The 21,886-nt window shown below is 55.6% G+C and overlaps 2 protein-coding genes across 4 annotated transcripts in view; both read right to left on the reverse strand.

The window, feature by feature from the left end:
- Positions 1–1,145: 1,145 nt before the first annotated feature.
- LRRC32 (leucine rich repeat containing 32) lies at positions 1,146–14,981 on the reverse strand. Of its 3 annotated transcripts, XM_040258894.1 has the most exons (4): positions 14,851–14,971; positions 14,109–14,275; positions 10,110–10,200; positions 1,146–5,229 (listed from the first exon to the last, which is right to left on the reverse strand). In XM_040258894.1, the coding sequence occupies exons 3-4, from the start codon at positions 10,194–10,196 to the stop codon at positions 3,325–3,327; spliced, it is 1,992 nt and encodes a 663-aa protein (XP_040114828.1). In that variant the 5' UTR covers positions 10,197–10,200; positions 14,109–14,275; positions 14,851–14,971; the 3' UTR covers positions 1,146–3,324. The 3 variants fall into 3 exon arrangements, with proteins under 3 accessions (XP_040114828.1, XP_040114827.1, XP_040114829.1); XM_040258893.1 differs by lacking the exon at positions 14,109–14,275 and having other exon boundaries at positions 14,851–14,981; XM_040258895.1 differs by lacking the exons at positions 14,109–14,275; positions 14,851–14,971 and adding an exon at positions 13,951–14,101.
- A 138-nt stretch (positions 14,982–15,119) lies between these two features.
- Positions 15,120–21,886, reverse strand: part of LOC120875958 (guanylate cyclase D-like) — a 58,555-nt gene continuing 51,788 nt past the window's right edge. Inside the window, 5 exon segments of the mRNA XM_040257695.1 lie at positions 15,120–15,173; positions 18,669–18,751; positions 19,441–19,491; positions 19,966–20,045; positions 20,301–20,416. Of these exon segments, the coding sequence (XP_040113629.1) occupies positions 15,120–15,173; positions 18,669–18,751; positions 19,441–19,491; positions 19,966–20,045; positions 20,301–20,416 (384 nt within the window).

Raw genomic sequence — 21,886 nt, forward strand, 5'->3', positions numbered from 1 at the left:
ACCCCAGGTGAAGTGGCTCTTGTTGCTGCCCCTAGACCCCACAGCCCACACTCTCACCCTCCAACTCCCTTCTAGGAACCATGAATGCTCTTCTTCTGACCCCTCTTGATTCTTCCAAGTTCAACCTTGAGCAGCCTGGCTGCTCACTCTCAATCCTCCAGCGCTTGGGAGGTCTTTAACTCTCCAGCTGGGAAGGCCTTTGGGTGTCAGGGTAGCAGGGCTGGATGCTCAGGAAGGCCTGGGGCTGGAGACAGAGATGTGGGCCTCGTCAGAGTGATGGGGCAGCCACATCAGTGAGGATGATGATGTTCCTGGGAGAAGAGTCCTGCTGATTGCCATTCTGATGGCTTGAGGAAGATGAGCACACAGCGAAGCCCCCAAAGGAGTGGCCTCTAGGGTCCTACATGTCAGGGGAGTGTCCCAAGGGGAGGGGGTGGGTGATTGGGGGACAGAGGCGGGCCCCACAGTGGAGGGGTCGGGGAGGGGTGGTCTGAAAAGTACAACCTTGGTGACCTCAGCCCTGGGTTGGGGAGATTGCTGGGGACAGCTGGAAGTGGTCTGGAATAGATTAGGATGGAAGGGAGGGAGAGGAAGCTACTTTACTGAGAAGTTTATCCATGATGTCGGGAAAGGAAGGGGGAAAGTGGTTTAAGGGTCTTTGTACTGTTTTTAAGATGGGCAAGACTTGAGCACAGCTGAAATCTGCGAGGAAGACAGAAGCAGAGAGGAGAGGCTGAAGGGAGAGCAAAGTGAGAAAATAAATGGGTGAGAGAGGACAGGACATGCCCAGTGCTGCCTCTGGACAGGGTGGGCAGCAGGTACAGAGAAAGCACTCGAACGGAGCTGCAGAGAGAGAAAGGCACTAACAGGTTCCTGCTGGAAGTCACCGTTTTCTTCGCAGGTGGGGAATGGGGTTTGCCGAGTGTGAGGAGACAGAGGTGTGGCAGGGGGCATGATGGTGGCTGAGGCACCAAGGGTCAAGATGGTGAGACCCAGGGCCTCAGTCTCCCACCCAGTGGTCCCCAGCCTGTCTCCCCAGGGGTCTGCCATGAGGCTTCAAAGGCTGGAAGGGAAGTAGAGGAGGGTAGGGTTCAAGTGGATGCAAAGATTCCCAGCAGCAAGGAGGAGGCCGGCAGGCTGCAACATTTCTCCAAAATTATTTTTTAATACATTCATGTGGGTTACACAAAGAGCGGGTCCTGAGGCCTGGGTTATGGCCTGGCTCCCGGGAGGTGAAAGCAGCATCCTGTAGTGTTTTCAAAGATCAGGCATGAAGGGGCCGACGCCTTGCCCTCAGGCCTGAGGAAGAGTGTTTGTGTGCAGTGAGCACCTGTGGTCATGATCCCGAATAGGGCTGGACCCACCAGCTGCCCCATTCACGAGGGCCCCCGGCTGGGGCCAGGCCACCAGGCCAGCTTCTGGCCCTGCTCTGCCATGGACTCCCTGAGTCTTTGACCCTCTCTCAGCCTCAGTTTTCTCATCTGTAAAATGGGGTGGACAGAGGGCCATTTTCATCATCTCATACTTTACTGAGCACCATCGTGAGCCTGAGTGCAGGCCAAGCACAGTAAGAAGGTGAAGACAATGACACAGAGTCCTGGGCTCATCCCAGGGCTTCCTTTGTCCCCAGACAGCCCACGATTCCATGGGTTATATCTGCATGGGATTTTTCTATGCGTTTCTCTAGGGGGGGAAAATTCCCTGCATGACGAGGACCAGAAAGGGAGGTTGGAGCCAGCATCATCTTGTGATGTGACAGCAGAGAGAGAGAAGGAAACTGCCCAGGTCCAACCCCCAAGCCCCCCAACCCTGACTCCGTCAGTGAGGTCTGAATCCAGCTTTTTTCACAGGCTCTGTCCTGAGTTGAGCAGCTCTGAGCAAGTCTCATTCTCTTCCTAAGTCTCAGCTGTTCTATCTATGTACCAGGGAGGCTGGACTCCATGGTCTCAAATTCCAGGCTATGCTCAACAGAGGAAGGAGGAGGGAGGGAAGGGCTAGATGAGAATAGGAGAGCCCACCCAGTCAGCAAAGGATGGAATAAGAGAAACAGAGGCACAGGAGGAGGAATGGGCCTGTGGCTGCCTGTCTTCTCTCTGCCCGCCTGGGAGAGAGGAAGGAGAAGAGCGGGTGGGTGTGCCCAGATGCTCCCTGGCCCCATTCCAGCCATATGGGGCCATTTCCTGTCCGTCTTACTGCCTGCAGCCCCTGCAGTGGCCAAGCTCAGGCTTTGGACACAGGAGGATGTGAGTCTGGAGCTCAGTTCTGGCATTTCTTAGCTGGAGATCCCTGGAGGGAGACTTTCAGAGCCTCTAGTTAAATGGGATAATATACCAACCTCAGAGGGTTGTCATAAAGAGGCAAATGCAGGCTTGGGTTTGTCACTGCTGCCAAGCGTGGTGTAAAATAGAACCAGAAACCTAAGGGTCTCACTCCTGGCTCACTGGCCAGGGTGGGGCTGAGCTGGAGCAGCAGGCTTGAGCAGGACCTGGGCAGGGAATGGCGGGGGCTGGGGGGGGGGGTGCGGCTAGGGCAGTTATCTGGACCCATGTGTGCAACCTGAGGGTGCCAGGTAGGAAAGCACCTGTTCAGAGCAGGAAACAGACCAGTCCAGTGCTGGGCCAGAGCCCAGGGAGACTGCCTCTTAACCGACCCTGCCAGAGCTGCCGCAGCCTGCCTAACAGCACTGGATCCAAGCCTTACTCGAGTGGGGCAGCTCTCTTCCGGTCACAAGCTTTTCATGTTCCAGAGAAGCTGAAAGTCATTATCAGAAGAAGTGACAAACTGCTTGGAAATGTCTCAGACAAATCCTCTTGGTCTTGCCCCTTTCGTGCCCTGGCCCGGCCAGGGTAGGACTATCCACAGCCAGCTGGAGCTGCAGAACTTTGGAGCCCTGGCTTTCACACTCCACGTGGTGCCCACACACTCTGCGACCACCTGCCCACTCAGACGGGGCAACGCTGAGGGCAGGGATGTGTCTCATTTCCCAGTGCCCCCAGTGCCCAGGGCAGGATGTGGCACAAAACAAATGCTTGGCAAAGATCTGTAGATCTGATGGAGTCAGCCTTACACTCTGTCACTCCTGAAGCTGCCCAACTTCCGGCTTCCACAGCTGGACCACATGATGTGTGGCCTGAGAAGTGGGTCACCTACTGGTGCAGCAGGACACAGGGAAAGGAGCCCTGGGCTGGGACTGAGAGACCGAGGGTCTTGGACCCTGGCTTACTGTGTGATTGTGGGTCAGTCCCCACCCTTCTCCGTGCTTCTGGCTCCCTCGCTGCTCCAGCAGGGTCTCCCGACAGAGCCCGTGTGTGGCCTCCAAACTCTCTAGGCTTTGTACTGTTGGCTGAACTTCTGCCGGCGCACACAGCAGCAGGTGGCCAGCGTGGTGAGCAGGATGGCAGACACCACTGCAAAGGTGAGAATAATGATGAGGTTGACATTCTTGAGACCCCCCTTCTCACAGTCCTCGGGACGCACGTGACTCAGGGACACCTCCTCCTGAGAGCCAAAGCGGCAGATCAGGTCCTGGATGGCATCCACGTCCACACGGCCCTGGTGCAGCTGGGCCGCCAGCCAGCCATTGCCGCAGCAGCTGAGGGGGTTCCCCTGCAGGTAGAGGCGCCGCAGGCTGTTTTCCAGGACGCCCATGGCACTGCCCGGAAGGAGGCTGAAGCTGTTGTTCCTCAGGTCCAGCACCTCCAGGGACACAGCCTGTGTCCAGGCAGGCAGGCGGCTCAGGCGGTTCTCGGCCAGATTGAGCCGCTTGAGGCAGCTGAAGCAGGGCAGGTCCACCTGCAGGACGGCCAGCCCATTGCCCTGCAGGGCCAGGACCTCCAAGGAGCCCTCCAGGCCCGCCAAGGCCCCTGGGGCCACATCCAGCCCAGGGTTAGAGGAGAGGTCCAGTTCGGCCAGTGGCGTGTGGAGGAAGGCACCTGCCCGCAGTATCTCCATCTCATTGTCCGCCAGGTTCAGGACACGGAGGGAAGAGATGCCAGAGAAGGCCACGCAACCCGAGGGTCCAGGCTCAGCTGGGCCCCCACAGGGGCTGAGCCGGTTCCCCTGCAGGTTAAGCCTCTGCAGACTGGCCAGGCTGGTGAAGGTGTACGGGGGCAGGTCCCACAGGGCATTGTCCTGTAAGAGCAGTGTCCTCAGGGACCCCAGGGCCCTGGAGCCCAGATCCAGCGTCTCCAACGCATTGTGGCTGACGTCCAGGAGCGTCAGGCAGGGCAGGGAGCCGGGCGGGGCCTCAAAGGTCCGCAAGCAGTTCCGGCTGAGGTTCAGGGAGCGCAGGGAGGTCAGGGGCTCAAGAAAGCCCTCTGGGATGAGCTCAATCTCATTGTAGCTCAAATCCAGATTCAAGAGCTGGGAGAGGGGTTGGGTGCTGGCATTGCGGCTGGGGTTGGAGAGGGGCAAGGATGACCAGCCCTCGGAAGGCGCATGGAGGCCCTCGCCTCCACCCCGGGGTGGCTCCGCAGGGAGCCGGATGAGGTTGTTGGACGCGTTCAGGTAAATGAGTCTCGGGAGCGCGCTCAGGTCGGGAAAGTGGAGCAGTTTGTTCTCCCGGAGGTCGAGCCAGGCCAGCTGGTACTCGGCCCGGGGCTCCGGGGCCGTCTGAAAGGCCTCGATACTGTTGCAGCTCAGATCCAGGATGCGCAGCTGCTGGAGGCTGAAATCTGAGATGCAGGTGAGGGAGTTCCTGGAGAGGTTGAGGTGCACCAGGCGGGGCAAGGCCTCAAAGGCGCCATCCTCGATGTCCATCAGCACGTTGCTGTGAAGGTCCAGCCGTTCCAGCGCGGGTGTGCCCGAGAAGGTGCGGCGGCCCAGGCGCGTCAGGCTGTTCTCCGCCAGTGAGAGTGTGCGTAGAGCGGGCGCCTCCCCCAGCAGCTGCTCCGCCAGGCCGCTGTACAGGCTGTTCCCCGACAGGTCCAGGGACGTCAGGTGCGGCAGGGGGCCCAGTCCCCCAGTATTCAGCGCCGTGCCCACCGCCAGGCGGTTGTGAGCCAGGTTGAGGTGCTCCAGGTGGGGCAGGGCCTGGAAGACCCCTGGCTGGAGGAAGCTGATCTCGTTGGCGCTCAGGTCCAGGTGACGAAGTGCCGTGTAGAAGCCCAGGGGCAAGGCCAGGATGCTCCGCAGCTGGTTCCCAGATAAGTTGAGGACCTCGATGTCCCGTGAGAGCACCGAGGGGACCTGGAGCAGGCCACGGCCCTGGCACCAGACCTCCTTGTCCACCTGGGGAGGGTGGGAGGGCAGGGAGAGCAGTGGGCATTAGTGCATGCGGTAGGAGGTAGAAGCTGACACTCGCCTCTAGGAAGGATGACTTGAGCCCCCACCAGGCTTGGCTAGGCCTCTCTTCTGTCCTCCCACCATGATTCAGCCTAATCCCCCTAGGTCAGCATGATCCCTACCCCTCCCTGCCGCTGTCTTTGGTACGCAGTACAGCAGGGCTGGCATCAGGGAGGGACTCAAGGAAGCTTTCATGGGTAGACCATACAGATGATAGACAGAAGGAAAAATGTAAGAACAAAAAAATTCTGTACTGATTATTATCCTATTTTACAGGAAACTAAGCCACGTATCATTTAGAATGAGCCAGAGCCAGTGAGGAGCAGGGCCATGCTGGGACCCAGGCCTCCTCGTTCCACATCCCAAGTTCCTTCTATGGACCCAGAGAGTTAAACTTACCCAGCTGATGTTAGATTAGAAACCACTTTGGGAGAAATGTTTCCTAAAAGGAAAAGTGCTCTTTCCACTCTAGTCTTCTGTTTTAATTCTGGTCTCACAACCTCAGATCTCATTCAAACCCTTACTCCATGGGGCACAGCTCTGGTTCCAAAGCCTACTTTCCTTGCTGAAACTCCCTAGATGTGACCTCTTTCCTGCTGCCCCATCTACCCCACCCCACCCTCATCCCATCAGTGGCTTCAGTTCTCATGGTCCAGTCCAGATGGGCCCCCAGAGATGGGGTTGGGGCAGGGAAAAAGATGACCAGAGTCCCAACCCATATTCTTTGTTGACAAGAGCTGATTTTGCTGTGTGAGCTCCATCTGGTTCTGATCCAGAATGTAACTCATCCTTCCCCAATGCCTACTCAGCATTTTATATTTTATTTCACATTTTCAGACCCATGGTTTCATTGGATTGTCACGGTAGCCTGCCCATCAAACATGATCACCCCTCTTTAAGAAACCCAAACTCACAAAGGGGAAGAGAGGGTCTAGGATCACCCAGCTGGTAAGGAACAGAGCTAGTAGCTTTTGAACCCCAGTCTCTTAACAACCAAAGACCCCACTTTTGTCCTCTACCACATGTGCCTTCAGGGGCCAGAATTCTTTCCATGTGAATGCAGTCTCCCTCTGTCATTTCTGGCACACCAGGAACCCCAGCCTTTCCCAGCAAAGGCTCTGACTTCCATAAGCACCCAGCTCAGGCCCACTCCACCCAAGCCTCTCTGTCTCCCCTGACCCCTTCTGACGGGTCTGCCAGCCAAATGCCTGGCAACTGTCAGAAAGTCCACACTGACCATGCTGCCCTTGACTTAAACCCCTTCCAGGCAGAGCCAGGACCCTCAGCAGGGTTCAACATTTGTGGTCCCTGCTGATCTTCTCCCAACCCACCCTAGCCCAGCCCACACCTGACTACGGCCCACTGCACCCTCCCACACCCACCTCTCAGCCTCCTTCCTGCTGCTCCATGTGCTGGCTGTGCTCTGCCCAACCAGAGCAGGATCGTGAACTCTGTGTGCTGAGCACCAAGGTCTCCTCTACCCAGGAGACCTCCCTAAATGCCGGGCAGGTCGGGGCCTCCTCTGGGCTCTCACAGTCCCTGTGCTTCCCTTTGTTTCTCCCTGTGACTATCTGTGTGTGGACCAGCTAGAAAGTGAGCTCTGGGCAAAGGGTTTGATTGAGTGGATATTTGGACCTGGACTTTCTGAGCACCAGAAAGTGCTCAGTACATTTTTCAGTAGATGAAAGACATCATCAGCTTAATACAGGTCTGAGGGACTGACTCAGTCACCTTTCTGAATGATAAAAGAAAAGGGATGATCCATTCATTCAGGGTTTCCCAGGTGGCGCTAGTGGTAATCAACCCTCCTGCCAATGCAGGAGATAGGGTTTGATCCCTGGATTGGGAAGATCTCCTGGAAGAGGAAATGGCAACCCATTTCAGTATTCTTGCCTGGGGAATCGCATGAACAGAGGAGGCTGGCAGGTTACAGTCCGTGTGGTCGCAAGAGTCGGACACGACTGAAGCAGCTTAGGACACACAATCCATTTATTCAGACTAAAGTCAAAGACTATTAGAGCTCAAAGGGTTCAGCCCACCCCCTCCCCAGATGGGGAGACCAAGCCTAAAGATGGCAGTAACCTGAATGAGGTCACAAGTCAGCAGCCGGGCCGACAGGGTAGGAATACAGCCTGGGTGTTCCCTGCCTGGCCCAGCTCTCAGCTTCCTCCCAAGAGCCCAAGGTAGGGGGAGGGATGGGGGGAGGAACGGGCTGTCTTTCATCAGGCATGTGCGACTCTTCCAAGCCCACACGGCACAGTGACCGGCATTACTCAGAGGCCCAGGGACAACCCCTGCCATTGGGCGCCAGTGCAAACTAGAATCCTCATACTCTAGCCACCTTGCCATGCCTGCCTAGCTCCTTGCTTCCTCCTCCCTCACAACCTCTCTGCCAGCTGGGGCTACTGGGCATAGACTCATCCATATTCTCAGCTCCCTGAACCATCCTGATTAAAGAAGAAACAACAAAATGAAGACATAACGTGTGTTGTGTGGGTGGGGAATGCTTACCCCGTGTATACTCCCAGCCCCATTTCACCTCTGGATACTCAAAGGTCCCCTGGGGCACCAGCCCCTGAGAGTTGAGCCAGGACACAAAGCTGGCCCAGTCCAGCACCCAATCCTGCTTTCCGCCCAGTGCCCAGAACCCCTGTCACAGAGGCCCAGAGGGGGCTACCGTGAGGCAGGACTGCTCAGCTCTCCAGTTCAGTCCAGGAAGGAGCTTGAAGGCCAGGGCAGCTCTCAGGACACCGTTTGTGGGGCACCCACTGCTCCCTGATTGCCGAGCCCCCAGCATGAGTGACTTATGTGGAGAGGGGTCTTGGGAGCATCCACCCTTAGTCTGGCTCTGAGCTTCCCCCGATGACCCCCTATCCACTCTCTCTGATGTGCCAGGATGCCATTTCCCAGCTTCTTTTTTTTTAAGGAGGGAAGAGGATGCCACTCAACCCCATCATACTATCTGCACACAGAGGGAAGAAGGGCAGGGAGAATCTCCCTGCAGTGGACAGCATGAACTTGGGAGGGAGGGTTCCAAATCCTGGCTCTGTCACTTCCTGTCTGTATGACCTTGGGGGTCCCATCTCTTCTCTCAGCCTTAGTTTCCTCAGCTGAAAAGAGGAGTTCTGGGCAGGACAAAATGAGAGATAGCCCTTAGTGCAGAGTAGGCCCCTTGCTAGCCCTCGGCATGTGGCCATTTCTTTTTAGTACTGGAAAGCATCATAGTGCCTTCCGTAGGAGTTCAGAAAGTCCTCTCCTGCCTGTTACCTCCTCTGCCCCCAATCCAAAGTTCACCCAGTTCCCTTCCGCCTGTTAGGTGGCCCAGGCTCTTCCTCCCTCTGAACCTTCTGCCCCAGGTAGGATGTGGGGCTGCATGTGGTGATGTCTGAGTCCTTCTCTGCCCATTACTCTGGATTCTGGGAACCCGGAAGGGCTCCAAGGAGCACGAGTGAGGTGGCAACAGCAGACACTGCGCACCCCAGGGAAGTGCCGCTGGCCCTGGCCGCTAGCACAGGCACCTCCCGAGGCAGCTGCCCGCCCTGTGTCTCTAGGGCTGCCCCAGTGGCTCAGCAGTAAAGCATCTGCCTGCAGTGCAGGAGACGCAAATTCAGGCCCTTGGTTGGGAAGATCCCCTGGAGAAAGGAAATGGCAGCCCACTCCTTTGCCTGGAAAAATCCCAATCCATGGGGTCACAAAAGAGTCAGACACGACTGGGTGACTAAAACAACACCAACTCTGTGTCACGAGCTTCCAGTCCCAGGTCCAAATGAGGCTACTGGAGGGCCTGTCCCTTCCCCAGCCCAAGCTCTGGCCTTGACCTCAGTGACTGTCCAGCCTTCCAGTTAGGCTAGATAATCTCTTTTCTCTGTATCCCACAGGGTCACAGTAACCTCAGAGCTAGTTTCCCTGACTCCAGGAAAATGGGACAAAATGGATCAAACCTTGTCACTGCCCTTGAGGACCTCTTGGTCTGGTAGCTGAGTCAGGCGTGGACCCATTTACCAACTACCCCATGTGCTCAGTGTTGAGAAGGAGGGAGGCTTAGGACTGTGGGAGCCCAGAAAATAGATGGCCTGGGAGGGGTCGGGGAAAGCTTCTTGGAGAAGGCGGCATTTGATCTGGGCAGCAATAAGTGAGAGGCATCACACAGGAAGACGGCAGTTGGGCTCAAGTTAAGGAGCCCAGTTGGGGAGGGGATTTGCCCAGGACAGAAGAGCCTTTCCCAGCTGCCCACCCCAGCTTCCCCACACATATACATATTCTTCAGGGCTTCACAGGTGGCACTAGTAGCAAAGAACCTGGCTGCCAGTGCAGGAGATGTAAGAGATGTGGGTTCGATCCCTGGGTTGGGAAGATCTCCAGGAGAAAGGCATGGCAACCCGCTCCAGCATTCTTGCCTGGAGAATCCCCATGGACAGAGGAGCCTGGTGGGTCCATGGGGTCACAAAAAGTCGGACACAACTGAAGTGACTTAGCATGCACACACACATATTCTTCAGCAGCCAGCTGGACCCACTGCCCTATGGGGGAAGCTTGAGGAAATAGAATCCCTCCTGGCCTGAAGTGAATGACCTCAGCCAAGTTGGCTAGCTTTTCCAAGCTGGATTCCAATGTTCTAAAACTGGAATGATTATACTTACCTGGCAGGATTAATAGTAAACAGGGCATTTAGACAATCTAGTAGGTGCTCATTAAATGTGAGCTTTAATGGCATTAAGTGGATCCCCTTTCCTCTTCTGAGCCCTCTAGCCTCTGGCTTCTGGGGCATAGGACCCCCGGGGGCAGGGGATATGAGGAGCTCTCCCTTACGAGGCAGAGCATCTTACCTTCCTACAGGGCACCTTGTCTCGGTGTTGGGAGGTAGCCAGGCCCAGGGTCAGCACGGCCAGAAGCAGCAGAATCTGGTGGCTCATGGCTCTGCATAGGGCAGGGGGAAAGGGGGAGATGGTAAGACCGCAGGCTCCTTCCCACTGCAGGCTCCCACCGCCCACTTCTGTCTGCAGCTGCTCTCAGGGAACCCCAGACCACAGCAGGAGCTAGACTGAAGGTGCTGTGAATAGGGCCCCTTGTGAAGGTGGTGGGAAACAGCGGTGCAGCCCATCACAAAGGGCCTTCAGTGCCAGATGGAGGGGCTACGCCATTACCTTGGACAGGAGTTTTTAAGCAGTGGGTGACAAGGTCAGATTTGGGTTTCGAAAGGCCCCATCAGGTGGAAGACAGCATGGAGGAGGTGAGCATGAGGCAGACAGGCCTAAAGGCTGCCCTGGGCCAAGCTCAGGGCTGGGCCTCTGACCCCAGGTCCACACAGGCCACAAGCAGGCCCCCCATCTGAGCTCAAGTTCCAAACGGAATTCCTCAATCCCCCCACCCGCAGAACTTTATTTTGCCCTTTCTCTTTTGATTTTCTGATCCCCGAGTCCCTGCCATTGTTTGAAGGCTGAGCCTGGAGCCTTGACAGGAAGCCCCGCCAGGAGGCCTGCCCTGCCCCCAGCACTGTGGCCCGTGGACTTCCCCAGGAACAGGCTGCCAGGCCCTTAACTTTCACTGAAGCCACCGCCTGCACAGTGGGACACCCAGGCCTGCTGGGCCAGCCCTTCTCTCTATGAGCAGCCTGGTTGAGGTTGAGGGGCACCACAAAGCCCCCAGATGGGTAGCATCCCAGTGCTGCTAGGGGCTCATTCACTGAGAACCTGGGCCAAGTGCTAGCAACACACAGCTCAGTCCGTCAGTTTCATTCATTCATTCATTCATTCACCCACATCTTTACTGAATGCTCTTCATGTCTGGCTCTGTACTGGGAACTGGGGACACAGATAAAGGCCCAGAAGCAACCATAATATAAATACATACAAAACATTAACAAGGAGAGACATAATGTTCTCCAAGAGCACTGGACTCAGAGTCACCCACACCAGACTGCTTCCTCTGTCTCCTCCACTTACCTGCTGTGTGACTTTGTACAAGTCGCTTCACCTCTCTGAGCCTCAGTTTCCTCTTCTGAGGCTAATGCCAACCTTGCCAAGTTTTGTTAAAGATCAAATGAGACGTATTCTATGAAAGTGTCACACACAGAGCTCTCATGCGCTAGGCACTCTTCTCGACACTTTACAGCTATGAATTCATTTACTCTCTCCGATAATTCAATGACTTGGTTTTATGATCACCATTCCCACTGTGCAGACAGGAAAATGGAGGCTCAGAGAAATTAAGCAACGTGCCCGAGGTCACACAACTAACAAGTGACAGGCGCAGGAAGTTGGGTTTCTGGATCTGTGCCCTTAACCTCTACGCTATAAGGTCTCCTGCGGGTGCTCAGTAAGTAAGTGCTGAATTGTGAATCTGACGGATGCTTTAGAAGATGCGTTTATAGAACCTTTATGGGCTGAGTCTTTACTGTTGGAACCCATAAACATCCTTGCTATGATTTGTAAATGAAGATGGGTGCTCTGAGGTCCTTCCTTGTTCAGATAGGCAAAGAACGCAGTGGTGTCTTTTAAGCCCTGTTCCCCGGGTTCCCCCGGGGCCACGGGCCCCCTGCCCCACAGCTGTTCTTCCTCTCACCTGCGTTACAGGTTGGGCTCTTACAGGAAATTCTGTTCTGCTGTTTAAAAAGCAGAACATCACCACCCTTTTGAAACCCAGTATACTCAGAATTGAGTGGAAACCCCTCAGTGGGGCCTTTGAGGGCCTTGAGGAGTGTGCCTGCCTCACCAGCTCTTCCCTCCAGCTTCATTTCTCACTGTCCCTTCTCCTATTCTGTGTTCTGGAAGCCTCGAATTCCCTTCAGTTCTCTAAGCATCTTTTCACTGCCCCTAACCTTCACTTCCTCCCCTCTATTGTGCTGAATACCTCCCCATTCTTTGGGTCTCAGCCTAGATGTTACCTCCTGCAAGAAGCCTTCTCTGGTTCTCCGAGTCTGGGCTATATATGGGCGCCAAGCATCCCGTCAGCCCCTGGTTCCCTTCCCTTCACCCCCATCACCATGGGGCGCGTCCCCAGGGCAGAGGGGCCTTACTCTCCACTGGGCCCCATCTCACACTGCACAGGTCCGGGAAGGCAGTGAGAACCGGCACGCGGCGTCTCGGTGGCATGGTGACGCTGGAGAAAGCAGTTTCTTTCCTGGACCCTCCCTTTACCTCCCTGCCACACTCCCTCCCCTCATCAGCAGGTTCTGTCTGCTCTTCCTAAAAAACCAGATTCTGGATCTGCCCATCGCCCCACAGACTGAGGCACCACCATGACCCTGGGCCTCAATCCCAGCAACACCTTGTTTTCACCCTGATCTCTTCCAGTCTGCCCTAAGCATAGTAGCCTGAGTGATGTCTTTAAATCATGTATCAGACCGTGAATCTCACTGCTTGAAAACCTCCCATAAAATCCAGATGTACACAACCTCCTCTCTAACTCCATCTACCATTTGCCCTTCCTTCACTGAGTCCTAGCTTTCTCGCCATCCCTCAAGCAAGTGCCCTCCTGCCTCAGGGCCTTTGCTCTGCTTGCTCCCTCCACCTCCCCAGATCTGCATATGTTTTACTGTTTTCCTTGTTTTGGTTGTTTCCTAATAGTTTATTTCTTATTCTGAGAACAGGGGTCTAATAAGCAGTGCTCACTAAAGATCTATTGAATAAACAGAAAAGTGAGGGGTAGCAGTCCACTGCAAAGGGCTGAGTGGTGAGTAAGGATAAGGTAGGTAAGGATAAGAGAGGACCTGGTTTAGTTCTGAACCTTCTAAAGGGGCTCTTGTTTCCTGTTCCCCTGCCAAATCCCATCCTATCTCCCAAGTGGGCAGCTGAACATCCAGGAGGGCCCTTCCCTGCAGCATGTGGAAGTCTGCCCTGCCATCCAAAGGAGAGGGGCCCCTTGATGGTGGGCACCCTTCAGCAGTACCCAGACAGTGTGTAGAATCTGAGGGCTACTCGCTCTCAAAAGGGAGGACTGGGATCACTGAGACCCAGGCTCCCATCCTGACTCTACTGCTCACCAGCCCTGTGCCCTGGGGCATGTCCCTTCACCTTTCAGGGTCTCCATGTCCCATCTGTAAAGCAAGTAGCCTGGTTCCTGTTTTGCCACTGTTTGCCCCCAGTGGTTGTGATGATCAAGCAGAGATGGCTGTGAAGGTATCCTGGACACATATTGTCTTTCCCAGCGGGGACAAACTTGCGGGGACAAACTTGCAGTGCTGAGCAGCCCAGGTGAGGTGAGGAGTGCTCAAGAGGAAGGCCCCTGGCCAGACAAGTGGCCCAGGGAAGAGGAGGCAAAAACCATCTTAGGACTCTGGGAGGAGAAGTGCCAATAAAATGTGTAGGTGTGTGTGAAAGTGTGTGTGTGTGAGAGAGAGGGATAGAGAGAAATGAGGTGGAGGGGCACTACCAATATTAAGCCCATCTCTAGTGTTTAAGGATGTTAGATACTCTTCTTAGCACTTGACATGTATCATTTCATTTAATTCTCACAACAACCCAGTGAAGCAGTTAATAATTTCCATTTTACATATGAGAACACTGAGACTCAGAAAGGTGAAGTGACTTACCCCAGAGTTACCCAGATCATAAATGTTTTGGGATTTAGCCCAGATCTGCGTGTTGTGTTTTTTCCAGCAGGTGCTGAGCTGCCTGCCTCCTAGAGAATTTGCCCACGAGGAAAACTAGGCTCAGGGAGATGACTTACCCAAGGTCACATAGGCAGTTAATGGCAGAGTCAGGATCAGAATCCAGTCTGTCTGCCTCCTAAAGCAAGTGTTTCCACAACACCAGGCCAAGATCTCCTTTCTAACCCCCTTCACACATCCCCCAACCCCCAACACACACAGCAGCAGACAGGCTCACAGTGCCGGGCTTCGGGGTGCTCCTGGGTGCTCCTCTCCCTCCTCTCAGCCTGGATCACGGGCAGAGTCGGGTCCTGGGAGAGCTGCTGTGGATGTTCCCAGCCAGCAGTGAATCACTAAGGGCAAGCCCCGTTCTGGAGACATGTGCAGCCCACGGGGGAATTAGACCTTAACCCAAAGGAATGTGTCTGTGATGGCGGAATTTCAGGCAGCTGAGGGTGGGGGTGGGGGTCCCTCACGTCCTACCACCCATGAAGAGGGCTGGCTGCGGAAACTCTAGGAGAGAGGTGGGTGCCTCACCCTCTGCACCCCTAGAGATGGGCAGGCTATCTGGTGCGGTGGGATGGGAAGACCCACACACCCGCCCCCAGCCCCCTCCCCCTCGCCAGGGTTAGAGGGCAGAAGGAGACCAGAGACAAATCCTGAACTGCCCTTGACTAGCTTGTGTGTTCCCTGGGCAAGTGCCGGCCTTACTGCGGTTGTTTTCCCATCTGTCAAATGGGAACGCCGGCCTCGCCCTGCCCTTCACGGGAAAGATCCGCTGAGCTAGGAGCCTGGAGCCGAGGCAGGGTCAACCCTGGCCCCACGCACAAAGTATTGGTAGTGGGGGTGGGGGGGATTGTTGAGGATCAGTGTCTCGATGAACCAGCTCCAGCCCAGCTCCGCGCCGGGTGCTCGAGAGGGGCTCTGGACCGCCAGTTCCCCGAGGGGCCGGCCAGCCTCGCCCGCTGGGCGGCTCCTACCTGGCTCAGCGCGGCCGCCGCTCCTCTCCCGGGCAGCCCCGGCACATTTTGCGCAAACCTGCCCTCCCCGTCCCACCCCGCGCCAGACCCCGGGGTCACGGCCCGAAGAGGCGCACGGCCGATCCACCGCCCCACGGGAGCCCAATCCACGAGAGGGCGACCGGGGCTCCAATTTAAATACCTCTCCCGCCGACCCGCCCCACCACGCCCCCCCTCGGCCCGGCCGCGTGGTCCTAGCGCCCGGCCGGCGCGCCCCCGCGTGACTCGGTTTATCCGGAGCCCGCGAGGGGAGGAAGCATTTTCTCGCGGCCGAAACTGCGAGGCTGGGGAGGGGCGGGTCGAAGAGGACAGGATGAAAGGACGGGGAAGGAGAGGGGTCCCTAAGGAAGCGCTGTGCCACCGAGGCCGCCGCTGCACGTGCAGCTCGTGGCCCCGCGGGGTCCGGAGGGGCGGGTGGCTCTAGCAGGTCCGCAGAGGAAATCCGGCCTGCCCCCGATTTCTCCCGCTGTTGGCGCCGCCGCACTTAGGGCTGAACACGGAAGGAAATGACCCTTCACTGGCCCCGCGGCGGCTACAAGGGGGTTCCCCACACCGCAGCCATCCCCTCTGGTGGGTCCACAGTCCCCTCTCTGGATTGGGCTGTAGTGTTCAGAGCCTCCTCCAGCGTCTCCTGGACCCTCAAGCAGCTGTGGAAAGGTACCATCTGAGTCTCCAGAATTCAGGTGGAGAAACAAGTTAGGGATGAGGTCGTCGGGTATAAATAAAAATCACCTATCTGGGACTAGTAAGGTCCCCATTTGGGGAAACTGAGTCTCAGAGAGGTTAAGTGGCACATCCAAAGTCACACTGACTATAAGAGACAGGGATTTCAGCCCAGTCTTCACAAAAAGCTAGCTGTGCTATGCTTAGTCGCTCATCCATGGCCTGTCTTTGTGACCCCATGGATTGTAGCCCGCCAGGCTCCTCTGTCTATGGGATCCTCCAGGCAAGAGTCCTGGAGTGGGTTGCCATGCTCTCCTCCAGGGGAATCATCCCAACCCTGGCCAAACTGAATCCCCATTTCCAGCACCATCTTACTCAGGTTGTCTTCAAGTGCTATTCAGAAAGTAACACAGTGGTATCATTGTCTTTTACACATCTTCCCCAAAGCCACCTCCTCTTCTAGATGCCTCGACTCTGCCAAATCACAGCTGCCCTGCCCTGCTGAGTGTGGACCCGAGGGAGGGGTGCCAAGCGGAAGAGGGTCACAGCTATCCTCCAGACCCCGGTTCCAAGGGTGGTAGAGAATTCCTCTTCCATGTTTCTCTTCCCTGATGGTCACCAGCCCTGACAGTAGCACAGGGTACCCCATTTTACAGATGGGGAAGGGACCACCCACAGCCTTGTGGGAAATCAGGGTGAAGCTGGACTTAACAAGCTGAGTTCCTTGAATTCTCAATGGCATCTGCCTTTCCTTCCTCCCATCTGGCTCACTGTGAGTACAGGCCTGGGCAGATGGGGACAGCTCAGAGATGACAATTTGTGAGGACTAGGGGAACAGGGTGGGGATGGGGCAGGGCCTAATGTAGACTCAGAGGAGGAGATCGGCAAAGCTTTGCTAAGAGGGGACCTGAGCTGCTAGGAGAGCATGGGTAGGAAAGGTCACAAGACATGGGAAGGGTGTCTACACCTTCTTCTCCTTCCTCGCCACCAGGAACCTCAGATCTATGCTGACGGAGGGCCCTGCTGGTCATCACTAATATTCCCCCCACCTACCCCCAGCTCTAGTCCTCATCTCATCCAATGGAACCTCGGTTTCCCCATCAGTAAAGTGAGAAAGATAGTAGCTGCTTCTCAGGTTGGTGCCTAAACTAAGAATAACGGACCCAGCCTGGGGCCTGCACCCAGTGGCTGTTAGGCAACTTCTGGCTGTCTGTTGTACTGATTAATGATGCTTCTGCCACTCCCTGTGGGCTTCCTTTTCCAGATCCTTGTCCAAGGGGCCAAATGCCCGGGAAGTGCCTCACAGCAGCCCTGCAGCATTGGCAGAACATGGCTGAGCTGGAATCAGACAGTTCTCAGGCTCTCCCACCCAACCTGCTCCCCCCACATCCAGCACCACTTCACTCTTCTCTGAGCTGCTGCCAAGCAGAAACTGCTGGGCTGGCACAGAGCTTTGGCAGGGGCTGGGGTAGGGCGGGGCTGGGGCTATGGCGGGCTAGGGGAGAGCCACTCTCCTCCTCCCACACACCTCCGAAGGCTGTGGTTGTGGTTAGTCAGTTCACAGGGGTCCACCTCACTCGGTGCCTAGATGGGGCTCCCCAGGAGTTGGAGACAGATGGGCAATCAAGCGAGCCTACCCGCTGCAGATGCCTCTGGGGACCAGGGCCTGAAAGCGGGAACCCCATGTGCTCAGCGCCCCTTCCTTCATCTCTTCACGTCTTCAGCGATCACATTGCTGTGTGACTTTTGGCATATTGCTTGATCTTTCTGACCTCAGTTTGCTGATCTGCAAAGTGAGAATAATAGTAACACCTGATGTTCTGGCTTATTGTGAAGCCCAAATCACAGAAACATGTGTAAACATCTGATGGGGGCCTGGCCTGTGATCCTTGCCCAGGAAGCATAACCTTCCTTCTGTGGCAGGTCCCAGAATCAAAATGTCCAGGACCTACCCTTGTAGAGCCCCCAGACCAGATGGGAGGCAAATGAGAATGTAGGATGATGGAGTCCAGAAGACTCACAGGCCAAGTCCAGGAGCCGAAACTGGATTTGAACAGGAAGGATAGGGCAGGACTGAGCAGGCTCGGATTTTCATGGCAGCCACGTGGAGGGTGGCTTTCTTTTAAAGGCCACCAAAACTAACATTCCATCCAACGTTGCTTAGTGTCTACTTGCACCCCTCCAGCAATTCTCCCAGACAGCCCTTCCATGGGAGGCTCAACTTCAGTGTGTTGGCTTTTTTTGTGGAAATGCTTCTGTTCCCCCAAGAATCTTTCAGTGAAGACAGGAGACACGTCTTTTCTTGTGTCTCTAGGACTATCACTCTGAAATGAGAAAACCCTCCCAGGCAACAAGGCAGGCTCAAAGTTCCTTGGGAGGGTTTCTGAGACCAAGCTGATACCCGAGGATCCCAAGTAGGAGTGAGTGGCCCAGGAAGGCAATGATGTGCACAAACTGTGTGACCTTGGACAAGTTGCTAAACCTCTCTGAGCCTTTCTGGCCTCATCTAACCATAGAAATGGGATGGGAAGGACTGTGGCACCCTGGACCCCCAACTTAGTTTCTGCTGCCTTTTTCACTGAACACCCGCTGCAGGCCCGTCCTTCATCTCCTGTGGCAAATGAGGGTAAAGATAACCACAGACAGCCTCAGGTATCTTTAGTCTCAACTACTGACTTGGAAACTGAGGCTCAGAGAGGTTAAATAACTGGCCCAAGTCACACGGCTTGGGAGCCAGGAATTGAACCTGGATCTCCAGACTCCCAGACCAGATTTGGCTCTCCTCACTCTCTGCCCTGCCCAGCACCTCTGTGGGCCCTGGGGAGTCAGGGAGTTCCCTCATCAGCCCCTATTGGGGCCTTGCTTTCTGTGGGAAAACCCTGGGTTCCCCAGTTCTTCTTTGCCCACCCCCACCCCCACCTTGCTTCCTAAGGCAGCTAGGCTTAGAGCATACCAGCTATGGGCCACCCTGCAGAGGTACAGTAGCATAGGAGAGAAAATGCTGGTGGGTGTCAGCTGTCGGGAGTTTGTGAGCCAAAAGACAACATAGGGTGCTTCGGAAACAAATCCTGATAAAGAGACAGCTGGAGTGTCCCTTCCTCTGAAAACTAGCCTACGTGTTTAACGGGAAAAACGAGGGCTTGCAGGGCCGGGCGTGGCGCCAGGTACTTGACTCGTGTCATCTCCTCCTCACAGCCACCTGACAAAAGGAGGACAATGGTTGCTCCCTTTTGACAGAAGAGAGACCGAGGCTCAGAGAGGTTCTGCGACTTGTCCGTGGTCACACCGCTGGTGGGGCGGGGCATGGCATCCCTTCCCATCGGGTCCTCAGACGCCAGGGCTCCCCTGCGTGGCCAGCTTGGCTGCTCGTCTGCTTGGAGCCGTCCATGCAGGGGAACCAGGTGCTGGGAGCACCCTGTCTACCCTGCGGCCACCACACAGGAGCCGAGAACCGGGGCTGAGGATCTGGAGGCTCCCAGAGCCCCCAAGGAAGAGGGGGGATGTTAGGTGAGAAAATTTGAGAGTGAGTGAAGCTGGCAGGGCAGGATCAGAAGCGTCTCCACAGCTTGACTGTGCTGCTCTGTGGACCATGAAACCACAGCTTTCTGCAAGCCTCGGGCTGCTGGGAACCTGAGGGTTTGTCCCTTTGAGCCTCACAGCTTTTTTGTCTGTTTTAACCATTTGGAGGTTAAACCGCACGAACCCTTTTCTTGAGGATCCAGAGTTACCAGGACAGGCCTTGGTTAGGGTCCGTGATGTCATAAAGTGTCATGTCCAAGTTAACACATCAGCAACAGAACCAAGCCTGGGTGAGACAGCTGCAAACACATGAGCGCCCTGAAGGCAGCATTAATAAGTGGCAAGGCTGCTGTGGGGCAGCCCCCTCACCCAACACAGGAGCTGGGCAGTCATTCTCTCTTGGCAGTCTCGACTTCTCATCTGTCAAATGGGGACAGTCATTATGCTCACTTCAAGGGGGTGTTGAGACGATGACTTGTAGAAAGCCATGGAATGGGGGCCGGGTCAACGTGACTGACATGGTCTTCCTCACATACAAGTCTGTAGAAGATTGAAAGAACCTGTGGACAGATGGAGCACCCAGTGGTGGGAGGCAATGACGGGGAGGGCCTGCGTCAGAGGGACCACAGCGCTGTGGGCTCAGGACCCAGGCAGAGGTGTGTCCCGACCCCCAGGTGTGCCCCAACCCTGACCCTGACCCACTGTGGCCAGGATAGGACAAGCCATAGTGGGGGGACCCTGCTTCTCGGGGTTCTCTGGAGGTCCCTTTCCAGATTCGCAGTCCTCTCAGACTTTGGGTTCCCCACTGTGCTAAACCCCTGCAGGCCATGGACTCTCGTCTTCCTCTAGGTGGGCGAAGCCCCAGGGCCTGGCAGAACTCAGAAGCTGGCTCACCTGGACCCTGACGATTTCCACAGATAATGGTCACCTCCCGAAGTTTCAGAGAATCCTGCTTGCCTCCTGTACTGTCACTCCTGGAAGGAGAGCAGATTCTAGGCCCAGAGAGTGTGAGGATGTGGGCTGAGGTCACACGTGAGCTGAGGGGGTGATTCCCCTCCCCCCTCCACTTTCCTTCATTTGCCTCACGTGAGGTATTTCTGGTTCAGCAATCTTTTCAGAGGCCTTGCCCAGTTCCTCTTAAAGTATCAGAATCACCTCTGAGGGCTTGTGAGGACAGATTGCCCCCGAGAGTCTGCTTCAGTGGGTCTGAGCTGGGGCCTGGAACCTACATCTTGAGCCACCTCCCAGGGGTGCCGATGCTGCCAGTGTCCAGGCGCCCTTTGAAGAGCCCTGAGTGGGCATGGGGCAGGCGGGCTGTCCCCTCACTGGTGCTACCTTCGCCTCTCTGTGAAATGAGGGTAACACCAGCCCCTCCCCACTGAGTTGCAGAAATGAAGGGTTGAAATATAAAGGTTATGGTTAACAGGATTTTGAAGCTTTCTCACCAGAAGTGAAATTCTGAGATGGGTGTGAGGCCTCTGTACTTTTGAGAAGGGGATGGGCTGGCCCAGGCAGCTTTCTCAGGAAACTTTCATATTGTAACCCATTTAATCCTACAACACTCAGTGAGGTAGATATGGTTATTATTAGTATTACCTCCATTTTACAGACGACATATGAGAAAACCCAGAGAGGTTGGGTAATTAACTCTAATGTGCACAGCCGGTTTTGGAGGAGTCCACTCAGTGGGGCTCTAGGGTCCACCCACTTAATACTCCGTTGTATTGTCACCTAGTGGAGCGTTTATTAGCCAAAAGAGCGTGTCATCTAGAATTCTTAAAATTTATCATGCCATTCCCCGTGTGTGTCGAGTTGTATATTCCCTCCTCTTGGGTGGGGCAAGGAGGGACGTGAAGAGGGCAGAACTGAGGAAGAGAAGCAGCCCAGCTTTCAGAGCGGGACTTGAAACCTGGGTTCCTGTTCTCACTGTTCTGTGCACAGCTGTGGGACTTTGGGCTCATGGCCTCACCACTCTGAACCCATTCCGTGTCTAAAGTGGAGCAAACGTGGATGGACAACTAGGGCTGTTGGGAGAGAGTGCCCCTTGGTGTCAAGTGCCTGCCCGCCCATGGCACTCGCCCGTCTGTGGAACTGCTTGTGGTTTGTAACCAGGCATTGTTTTCCACTGAGGGCAGCAGCTCTATTTTCTCCACACTACTTTAGTTCAGGGCGGGAGTCAAGTGGTTCAGGAAGCTTCTCCAATCTGTGCTCGAGGGATGTGAGGAGGAGACCTGCCTAAAATGTAGCTGTGGCTGCCCCTCTGGGGCAGTAAGAGGAGGCGGCAGTCGCGTCCTGCCAGGGCACGGGTGGGACCCCTGGGGGCTGGGCAAGGGGGTGGAGGCCTGGCCACATCCTGGGCTGTCATGGGGAATGTCCTCCTTCTCCTCAGTGTAGCTCTCGGTGATCCCTTCTTGTCCTGCTCACGTTGCCTTCCTCCTCAAGACCATAGGGCTTTCCTAGAATTCCCCAGGTACTGGTCTTTAGTGGGACTCTTAGGCTGGAGGGGGCAGTAACTAGCTCAGGTCACCCAACCAGGAGATGGTGAACTGAGTGCTGGAACTCTGCCCCTTCTGCTGTGTGGGGCTGTCACATCTCCTCCCATGACATCCCTCCTCACACATGCTCCCTCCATAGACACAGACACCTGCCAAAGCACACTCTCCCTTCAACACACACACACAACCTTCATAAATACCCTCAAAGACAACACGGACGCACAGGGCCACAACTCCTGAAAACAGGAAGCCTGCATCCACCTCACAGAGAAATGTCACACGGACACAAATATTTCAAACATTTCAGAGACACCCTCAAA

Source organism: Oryx dammah, unplaced genomic scaffold, assembly GCF_014754425.2.
Source record: "Oryx dammah isolate SB20612 unplaced genomic scaffold, SCBI_Odam_1.1 HiC_scaffold_17, whole genome shotgun sequence".
Lineage (NCBI taxonomy): Eukaryota > Metazoa > Chordata > Mammalia > Artiodactyla > Bovidae > Oryx > Oryx dammah.

Coding starts and splice junctions, on each gene's coding strand:
- LRRC32 (XM_040258893.1), bottom strand. CDS start 10,196: ATGAGCCACCAGATTCTGCTGCTTCTGGCCGTGCTGACCCTGGGCCTG. Junction 5,230..10,109: donor ACAAGGTGCCCTGTAGGAAG/GTAAGATGCTCT, acceptor CACCCTCCCCAG/GTGGACAAGGAGGTCTGGTG.